Source organism: Otolemur garnettii, unplaced genomic scaffold (genome assembly GCF_000181295.1).
Source record: "Otolemur garnettii isolate 467f Iridium unplaced genomic scaffold, OtoGar3 scaffold00082, whole genome shotgun sequence".
NCBI lineage: Eukaryota > Metazoa > Chordata > Mammalia > Primates > Galagidae > Otolemur > Otolemur garnettii.
In genome coordinates this window covers 1,944,736-1,955,585 of record NW_003852477.1, presented here as the reverse complement: position 1 = coordinate 1,955,585, position 10,850 = coordinate 1,944,736, and the positions used below count along the sequence as shown (strand labels likewise).

Sequence of the window (10,850 nt, the reverse complement as noted above, 5' to 3'; positions counted from 1 at the left end):
AGAGAAGAGCGAGGGGAAAGTGGGGGGTGTGTGTGTGTGTGTGTGTGTGTGTGTGTGTGGAGAGACAAGGAAGGCAGAAAGAGGCGAGAGAGCCAAACACATTCTTCTTAATAAAGTATCAGAAAAATGGAAAAACAAGTATCCACTCAATACTAATGTGAATCCCGTAGATTAACTAATACACACCCTAAGAGAAAAATAATTCAATTAAGAGAAAACTAATTCAATTTAAGAAGGGGCAAGGTGGGGGGAGAGGGCAGGAGGGAGGTTGGGTATGCTCCCACTTAATGGGCACAGTGTAAGGGGATATGGCACGCCTCCTGGTTACAGGACACAATTATGACCAGGACTCTAGCTAACAAATGCAAACATTATAACCTAATTGTTTGTTCCCTCATATTAATCTGAAATAAATAAAAAATAAAAAAATAAAACATGGTCAGTGTGATTAAAGAACTGGAATTTAAATGTTATTGAATTTAAATTAAATAGTCACTTGCGGCCACCGTATGGGACAGTAAAGCCCTAGAACTGAGCTTGAAGGGACCCAAGTGATCACTGAGTCTAACCTCATTTTATAAAGGAAGAAGCACGATCAAGAGCTTTGGAACAGGAAAGAGATATTCAAGTCCTGGCCTCACACCTAGCTGTGTGATCTTAGGCAAGTTACATCAATGCTTTAGCCTCAGATTTTCATCTATAAAATAGGTCTAATAATACCTGCATCTCCACCTGGCTGTGAGGAGCAAAAGAAATAACATGATGGGCAGACATGGGTTCTGTTCATGAACCACATGGACTTCAGCAGCAGCCAGAGCCATGACCATAATGCTGCTCAGCCCCAGGGGCACCATGAGCATTCCGTCCAGGGGCTCCTGGAGGTGTGCCACAGGGTGGCTTTGAGTTCTGGGCCAGTGGAACGAAATTCTGGTTCACTTTCCTAGCACAGGCTCTTTTATCACTGGGGACCGGGGCCAGAGAAGGCATCAGCTCAGCCTACACAGGTGGGTGGTGTGTCCAGCCACATTGTGGGGAGCATTTGAGAAAGCTGGCCCTCATTTACCAGATATGACACCCCTTGAGAATCCCAGGTTGGCCCTGCTATGGTGCTGGTGAGAGGGGAAAGGCCGGTGGCCCTAGCCAAGGGAAATCAGGTAAGTGCCTTCAGGGGTCAAGACAGAGGGAGTCACCCCAAATGGAGGTGTGAAGGCAGGAGGAGAGGGCAGCAGAACAAGAACAAAAGAAGGAGGGGAGGAAAAGAGGGTAGAGGTCCGGCATGAAGAAGGTCCAGATCATCTCCCTTAGGGTATCTGAGGCTTATCTTCCAGGGATGGTCAGTATGTGGGGGTCTGTGGGTTACTTCAGTTTGGCCTCTTCCTCTGTTAAATATGGATGGCTGCAGCCAACGGAGATGGAGAAGTAACTCAAGTTCTCCACTTTGTCCCTAGAACAGATACAACTTGGTATGGGGGACTTTCTACAAGAGCCAGTTAATCACGACTCAGCACATTCTTACCATCAAGGGCTGTAAGTGACCTTGAACTTACAAGAAATTTGTGAACTCTCCATCCAGATGGTGTTTTCTAAAAGCTCTAACCACTGTGCTTGTCTTTAAAACAAAGTAGGAGCTAAAAATGGTCAGTTATGAGGCTGTGGATCCCGTCCTTCCCAGGTATCCTGGGAACCAGAAGGGAAGGATTCAAGTCCATGCCTTGACTAAATCCCTACAAAGCAACTAATTCTGTCATCATTCGGCCATGGCCCTACCACACACTCAATGCTGAGTTGTGGAAAATCCAGAATGTATGTGAACACTGATTATCATGAAGGGGCTAAGAATACTGTCTGCTCACAGGGGAAGATTGTGCCCAGGACCCAGCTGGATGCATAATGGATTTCTCTTGATTCCCTGATTCAGGCTGTTTTGCTTGGGTCAGCTCCCTGTGAGCGTAAATCTGGATAGAGGAAGATAAAGTATGTACTTTTTCTTGTCTGATGTTGTTGCCAGAAATATGCAATTTACATATTGCAAATCATGAGATGGTGAGAACTTAGAGGGAGAGGACAAGAGGGGACCTCCCCGATCAAATGTCCAAGTTAATGGTGAAGTTTGCAGTAATATATGGTGAGTGATGATCTTGTCCCTTCTGTAGAGAACCCTCCTACCCCCCACCAAGCATGTCACCGGGATGGTTACAGGTCATGCTAGGAGGGGTGGGTGCATCAGTACCCTCTACAGGGCTTTCCCAAACTACAGTCTCATGGTTCTCTCCTCCCACCTCCCACAAAGGTGGAAGTAAGCACAGGGAAGGTGGAGATATCTTACAAAGTGGTGTATACCAGAAATTCAAAAGACACATTAGAATTGAGGAGGGGCTTCCATTAAACCTATTTCTATATCAAAATCTTTAGATAAATAATATTCTATTATTAGGAAAGAAAAGGTAAGAAATGCCTAAGTTCTCTCTACATGGATGTCAAAACTGTAGCCATTAGTTAAGTTGTACAGGCGGCAGGCACTTGGCAAGACAGACTTTCTGACAAGAAAATTAAATCTGGAGAGATAATTCATTTTAGCAAACCAAATGGAAATTCTGGGAGACTCTAGATCAGTGGTTTTAAATCTTTTTTTTCCCTCATGGCACACTTGAACCTATAAACTTCTGCGGCACACTTAAATTATGTCAGTCAAAAAAAAAGAAGAGTAAAATATATAGTTTAATTAATAAATCTTAAAAAATTTTCATGGCACACCTAAAGTCATCTCACAGCACACCAGTGTGCCATGGTACACCGTTGAAAATCACTGCTCTAGATTGTACCTCTAAATGTCTTTTTCTGTGAAATCATCCCAGGGCCCGGCCTGCATCCTAGGTGAACTGAGTTCTTTCCTTATCTATGAACCATGCAAGAGATTCCCCTGGGCAGGGTCATTGGTGTTTTAAGCTGCTTTTGGCCAGTGCTTGGCTGAGGAGCATGGATAAGACGTCCTGCTGTCCTGCTGCTGAAAGGGGAACACTCTGCAGCCTGTAATCACTGCAGCGCCCACTGTCCTGACCTGTACAAGAGCCCACTGTTCCACATCATTGACATACAGACCAGAGTGTCTCTGGTCTCTAGGTTGTAAGGAGACACGTGACTTTCCATAAGCTGTCCTCGCCCCCACAGGATTCAGCACAACTCTTTTCAGAATGAATAAACAAATGCAACCCACTGACATCTTTATTTTCCTAAATTTGTCTGTTTGTAAAGACCTTCCTCTGTATTCCCGATAATCAGTTGCATTTTTCCTTTCTCTTAGTGTCTCAGTTCCTCTATCACCCTTCCTGGCTCTCACTCACGCTCACTCTCTCTCAATGTCTCTCCCTCTTAGACTTCTTTATGCTGGCCAGTGGGCACATAAAGATGCTTAACGTGGCACCAAATTCATATGGGGGAACAGCTCTGGTCAGCACATGAGGAGGGCATGTGTGAGAAGGCTGGGCCAGCACTGCCCTGGGACTCACCCAGAGGGTGGCAGAAGCCCTGCAGCCTCCTGGGGGGACTGTGGTCCCCTCATCTGCTGCCTTCACGCTGCAGCTCTGGGGCTGTGGCCACGCTGGCTCTTCTTCCGTTTGCTGCTCGCTTTTGCTCTTCTGTTTTCTTATGATCTGTGGAGGACAAAGGGAGCACTTTACTGGAGAGGCCTCCAGATGCCATGTGGAGTAACTGGGACCATCTTTGCAATTTTTTTCAACCACTCAAAAAACTTAATTTGAAAAGAGTATGAACTTATTTTTGGATCTGCTTTATGGTATAACAGCACAACCACAGCCTTGAACATTATAAGTATCTGAATGTCTGTTATATTAACAGCTTCCTCCATTTATTAAGTGCCTGGCATGTTTCAGACTCATCTAATTCCACAAGGCACATTCTATAATTCTCCTTATTTCACAAATGGAAAACAGATTCAGAGAACTGATCAGTTAAGACCACACAGTTCATACATGGTAGGGCTGGATCTCGAACTCAGAGTCTCTGGCTATAAGTCCTGACTTTAGGAAGCATCTGGAAGACCCACCAAGGGGGAAGATACCCACAGTCATCAGGAAATGCCTTCAGCTCCAGCTCATTGGCACCACTTGCCAGGTTGGGATAGTCATTTGGATTTAGTGAGTCAATCTGTACAGAGATCTCTGGGCTCTCAACTTCTTATAGGCAAGGAGTAGCCAAAAAACTGCTGAGCCACCAGGATGGGCATATCTTCAATGCCACACGGGATGATGAAAAGCAAGGCTGAGTCAAGGAGAACAGCAAACTGAGATGCCACGCCCAGGGATAGCCCTGGGGCCTGATCATGGCACATCCACCCAGCAGGGTGGGGACCTGGCCATGTCTGCCACCGCACTGCAGAATTTCTGGGGACCAGTGGCCTCCTATGCCTCCCATGCCTCCTCTCTGCAGGTGAGTGGGGTTAGCTCTGCTTTCCTGTTTCTCTTCCAACATTATAGGTTGGAGATGTAGGGAGAGAGGGTTGGTTTACTTAGTTCACAGATCTCTAGCTGGAAAAGAGCTAGATTTGGATCAAATGTATTTTGAACGATGACTAAATCAGACATTTGGGGTTTTTTGGATGGGGTGAGTGTACCTGGCATGTGGATGAGACATGAAATATGGTGACCAAAAAAGATGTCTGTTTTTTTTCAACACTGGATTTTTTGATGGTGGGAAAGCAATTTGCATTCAGTGCAGGGTGGAATAAAGTACATGAGGTATCCACTCTTTATTAAAAAATAGTCTTGCGTTAGATGATTTTGCCCAGCTGCAGGCTGTTAAGTGTTCAGAGCATGTTTAAGACAGGCTGGAATAAGCTATGATGTATTAGGTGGAGGTTAGGTGTATTAAGTGCATCTCAACTGACAATATTTTCTGCTTAGGAAAGGACTACTATGTCAATGCAACCCCATTCAGGAGCATCTGTATTTGGTCATTGATCCAAGTTTACAGAGCTTCAAAAACCTTGGAAGTTGTCTGAGTGATAGGATAGTCTTTGTTATACCAATGAAGTGATTGAAGGTGGGGTCTTTAGATAACCTCAGGATGAAGGCTAGTTGCCAGAAAAACCAAGTATGGTATATGATTAGGGAGTTGTAACTTTCAGCTCCAGCCCCTGACCTCTGTGGAGAGGAGAGGGACTGGAGAGCGAGCTCAGCCAGGTGCCCGATCACCAAATCAGTCATGTCTACTTAGTGACACCCCCATGAACACTCCATAGCAACGAGGCACAGAGTGCTTCCTCTTGGCCCACACCAAGAGGGCAAGGAAGCTCCGCACACCCTGTCCCCAGACCCTGCTGTCCCACGTATCTCTCTCAACCGGGATGTTCATTCATACCCTTTATATTGTGAAGGAAAAATAAAATCTCGGGACCTCTAAAACTCATTATGCCCAAGGAGAGATCAAGTCTGGAAACTCCACAAGGCATTTCCCTCCTCTCCCCCAGATGAGCAGCTGTTGTTTCACGACTCTGTGTCATGACTACACGCGTGAGACAGGTTCCCATGATGGCAAAGGTCTTCTGCCTCTGCAGATGGCTTTCCTCACAGCTTACTTATGGGAAATGCTTTGTTAGCCCTGAACTTGTCAGATATATATCCCCTATAAAACAAGTATGTGCCAGGGCGGCACCTGTGGCTCAAAGGAGTAGGGCACCAGCCCCATATCCTGGAGGTGGTGGGTCAAACCCAGGCCCAGCCAAAAACTGCAAAAAAAAAAAAAAAGTACGTGCCAAGCCTAACCTCAGGACTGCAAGGTAAATAAGTTCTTGATCTTGAGTTTCATACTGACAATATTGATTACAAGCTTATCTCGGCAGATGCAGGCCCAGGACAGAGGTGATGAGTCACGCCTCTGCCCACCCTGAGCAGACTCCATAATTACTTTCTCCCTCTGCTCCCTTTTGAGTTACCTTGTCTTACATGAAATGTAGATTTAACAAGCATCAATGGGAGCCCTGAGTGTGACTGTTTGCCTTACTGGCAACCCACCCCTGTTCCCTCCTTTCCGTGGCCCTCTCTTAAATACTTATTTCCAGATCCTGGTGCAGAGAGCCCAGAACACTGATGCTTTTGTGGTCTGTGCCCTTCCCAGATACATTCTCAGACTTTGGCTTAATGAACTTCAACTGAGTGTGACCCTCCTTTCCAGTTTCCAGTCATTTTTTAGTTATCAATATTAAACTGGTGATCAAGGCACTTGCCTCAGTTCCATGAGTAGTTCTGGCAGGTTATCGAACCTGAGGGTCTGGGGCATGGAACTCCTGAATTTGTTGTATCCCAGACAGAAGTGTGGTGACTTGGGGGTACCTGAGACTTGTGCTGACATCTGAAGTAGGGGAAGTCTTGTGGGACTGAGCCCTTAACTTGTGGGATCTGCACTGATGCCAGGTAGTAATCAAAAGGGGATTGAACTTTAATTCTCAGTTCATGTCTGAGAATTGGTGTGGAAGAGAGAAAGATCTTTGTTTAAAGCCACAGAGTCTTGGGGTGGTTGGTGTTGCAGCAGTAATTAACTGGTATATTGTGTCAGGGAGAGCTTAGGGCATGGAGTTGGCAGGGGTGACTGCAAAGCTCATTCAGCAAGAGATTATCTGGGAATTGTGGGGAGGGGACCCAGTTACACACACACACACACACACACACACACACAGCCCAGGAAACAAAGCCATAGAGCAGCCTGCTTGGTGCTGAGAGCTCCTGATTCCCCACCCACTAGCTCAGTCCCCAAAGGCGACCACACTCACACTGCTTAGGATTTGCAGTGCAGTGCAGTCCCTCTGTGCTGGCTTCCAGAGTACACAGGTGAGTGTGATAAAACGCCATGCAGGGGACAGTCCCCATTTTGGTCTGCAGTTTATTCAGGTCCCTGGGGCCCACCTACCTTCTGCAAGATCGCTGTGGCCAGCTCCTCAGTTAGCTCCTCCTTGTGGTCCCGCAGGTAACTGGCCTCATTCTGCTTGTCCTGCAGAGGGAACAGAATGACCAGGTGCTCTGGGTGGGAGGGCAGGGCTTGGCAATCACTTTCTTGTGGAGTCTCACCCACAAATGCAGATGGAGGTCTGGCACTGCTCTAGTCCAGGCTGTTGGGACACTGATTTCCCTACAACCTGTACTTTCTCCTGGTGGCCTGGACCCTAACCCATACCTCCCCACAGAGAGGGGCAGGAGAGGCCCTACCAGGCTGTCCCCATAGGCTTCTGCTTTGGAAATTGCTTCTTCGATGGCTTCTTCAGCCACCCGCAGGGCCACCGCCAAGGTGTCCATCACACTATGTCCTAGACAGGAAACAGAACACAGAGCACTTTATAAAAGGGAATGATCAGTAAGATGATTGTTCCACTCTGAGCTCCTCTACTTAAATCCATCAGGGACTCCTGGTTAGTAGGCCACAAACTGCTTTGGTGGCACATGAGTCCCTCCACCCTTCACACTGCCTCATTCCTCCTCCTGTGCCTCATTCTGCTGCTGCCACCTCTCTCTTCATTTCTCCTCCTCTGTTCTCTGGCCCCATAAATGAGCCAGTCCCTGGGGACTCCAAGGCTGGCCTAAGGGTTCCTCCTCTAAAAAATTCTCAGACCTCTTCTGCCCCTCCCTGGGTGTCTGGGCTTGCTTTCATGCAGCCAAAAGGGGCCCATCCCTTGATCCCTTCCCACAGTTCATTTTTTTTATTTCTTATGGCATAACTGTGTACATTAATGCAATCATGGGATACAGTGTGCTGTTTTCATATACATTTTGAAATACTCTCATCAAACTGGTTAACATAACCTTCTTGTCATTTTCTCAGTTATTGAGTTAAAACATTCATACTTTGCTTTTAGAAAGATCCACTTGTACCCTTGTAAGATAACCCATAGAGGTGACCCCACCAATCACCCTCCCTCGCCCTATCCACCCCCTCACCTCCCCCTCCCACCCCCTTCCCATATTCTAGGCTATAATTAGGTTATGACATTCCTATAAATGCTATGAATTAGTTTCAAAGTAGGGCTGTGAACATTGGATACTTTTTCTTCCATTCTTGAGATACTTTACTGAGAAGAACATTTTCTAATGCCATCCATATGAAGGAGGTAAAGTCTCCATCTCACAGTTCATTTTGATTGTATTCACTGTTGGATCCAACACTAAGCTTTGGTTTAACCACATCGAGTGGATTAAAGATGACTGAACAAGAGAGCTTAATGTAAGGAAAGAACGGATCTTTATCCACTTTCTCAGGTAAAGATTATGTTTTCTTTTGTGCATATATCATTGCGATAATGGGAATAAAAGTTATTAAATGTCCTGTGGGAACTGGGATGTGCCTATAATTTGCAAATACAAAATCTATGGAAGATTTTTTAGATTACAAGCCAATATCAATAACAGCACCATTGGCCAACCTCACAGAGGCTGTAGGCCAAGAAGTTCACATCCATGATCACAATTCTGATAACAATCCAGTAAAGACGTAGCATTTTACTAATGGCAAATTTGAGGCATAGAGCCTTTAAATAACTTGCTAAAGTTCAACAGCAAGACAGTAAGTTTAATATCTGAATTCAGTTCTCTGTTTCCCAAACCCTTGCTATTAACCACACAACTGAGATGAATACAAGCCAACATGCTTTTGAAACAGTGCTATCTTATTTTTCATGAAGGTGTTCTCCTTCTCTCTCTCTTCTTATGCATATGGCAAAAAATGAGAGAAAATATTCCCAGGTCAAAGGACTTCCCCAGGTGACAAAATTCTTTTTGGAACTAAGTGCTTAGAAGAGTTTTGCTTCCCTTGAGCTACTATATTTTAGCTTCTTACTTGTGAGAGTTTCGATTATCCCTCTCTTAATTTGCTCCAGAGATCCAACTCACATCAGATCTAGGAACATACATATGCAGGGGTTGGGTGCCTGGGTCCTCTTTCCCCCTATTTCAACCTCTTATTTCCATTTATAATCTCTAATCATATTCTGTAACATATGCAAATCTCCTGTAAGGTGCCAAAATTCTATGTGGGATGAGACAGGGTGAAAATATATGTAGTATCAATTTGTTAATTAATCACTCAATTAAAAAAAAATTCAAGTTTCTTAAACTCCTAAAGGTGCAACTGTGGACAGAAAGTGGCATTTGGAAAACATAATAAAATCTAAAACCAACCAAGTTAAGGTCAAAGTGATCTAGTCCACAGATGAGTCCCTGGCAGGGAGGCTATGACAGTCATGATGGAGCCGCATGGAGGCAGCCTGGCCCAGGGCTCTGCACACTGCCAGGAAAACTGAACACAGTTTTCCCAATGTTTTGATAACTAGAACCCATAAAATCTAAGTTGTCATCATGCTAAGTGCTCCTTAGAGGGAGACTGTGTCTCTCATTTCTCTTTTTCAAGATAGCCATTGGTGCATTTTTCACAGAAGAGTTTCACCCATTTTTGTTGAACCCTATAAATGTTTACTGAGGACCTCCTGTGTGCCGGCTCTGTTGGACAGGCTAAGCCCATGCTCTCATGTGCTTTCCAAGCTACTGGGTGATTCGGCACGTAAGTAACCACTAAGCGGTGCACCTAACTACCCCCATGCCAGGGACAGTCTCCAAGTCCAAGTCCCTGGACAGTAACACCTGGGGCCACACCCAGGACAGCTTTGGATGCCACGTTTATTCATGATTCTTGGATGACAGTGATGTGGAACACTGGCTGAAAACTGAAGGCTCTGGTCAGTGTTTCTAAGAGAAAAACTGGTGGGGGTATGGAAGAAAGTTAAAAAGTCAAGTGGCTACAGTTCAAAAGACCAGTTAGACGGTGGGATGGTTAGTTTTATGTCAACATGGCAAGGCTATAGTACCCAGTTATCAAAGACTAAACTCACACTAATTCCTGTGAAGGTATTTTGTAGAAGGGGTTGACCTCTGCAATAAATTGACTTTACGTGAGGGTTACCCTTGACAATGTGGGTGGGTCTCATCTAATCAGTTGAAAGGCCTTAGAGAAAAAACTGAGAGTTCCCAGAGTAGAAATCCAGCCTCAGGACTGCAGCATCAATTCTTCCTGAGTTCTACCCTGTTGCCCTACCCTATAGATTTCAGGCCTGCTGAGTTCCATAATTGCAAGAGCCAATTTCCTTAAAATGAATCTCTCTGTGTGTGTGTATGTGTGTACATATATACATATGTATCTCCTATTGGAGAACCTTGACTTATACAGATGATCACCAAAATTAACAATAATACAGGAGACTTTTGAACAGAGAGATGCACAGATCATGAAAAGAAAAAGATAACATTGGAAATGGAGCTGACAGGCACTTGAATGGCTGGGTGGAAGCGGGGAGAAGAACTGAAGGAAAGATAACTTTTGCTGTTGGACCTAAGTGGCTGAGGACCTCGGTTAGGACATGCTCAAGGTGAGAATTCTATAGGATCTCCAGGTGCCAATGGCCAATTATTAGATATCTGAGTCTAGAACTCTGGGATAAAATCAAGGGTACACATTTCAGGTTCAGTATCATCCTGAGGCCGTATGGTGCTGGGTGGTAAACAGAGGGCAGAGGACACCTGCATTAGTCAGGGTTCTCCAGAGAAACATAACCAGTAAGAGGATAGATACAGATACAGTTATAGATAGATAGATATAGACATAGATGCATAAGAGGAGATTTGCTGTGAGAATTGGCTCAGGTGATCACAGAGGCCAAGAAGTCCCATGATATGCTGTGTGCAGGCTGGAGACCCAAACGAGCAGGTAGAGTAATTCAGCACAAGTTTGAAGTTCTGTGAAATGAGGAAACCATTGGTTTTAAGCCCTGGAGTCTGAAAGCCCAAGGATTAGAAGCT

General features: G+C 45.2%; 1 protein-coding gene across 4 annotated transcripts in view; it reads right to left on the bottom strand.

The window, feature by feature from the left end:
- The window catches only part of MYRIP (myosin VIIA and Rab interacting protein), a 372,103-nt gene that overhangs the window by 78,435 nt on the left and 282,818 nt on the right, over positions 1-10,850 (bottom strand). For all 4 annotated transcript variants that reach the window (XM_003794483.2, XM_012808014.1, XM_012808015.1 and 1 more), the window contains 3 exons: positions 7,218-7,315; positions 6,922-7,002; positions 3,507-3,650 (listed from right to left, as the gene is read on the bottom strand). In XM_003794483.2, the coding sequence (XP_003794531.1) occupies positions 3,507-3,650; positions 6,922-7,002; positions 7,218-7,315 (323 nt within the window). The remainder of the gene's footprint in view (positions 1-3,506; positions 3,651-6,921; positions 7,003-7,217; positions 7,316-10,850) is intronic.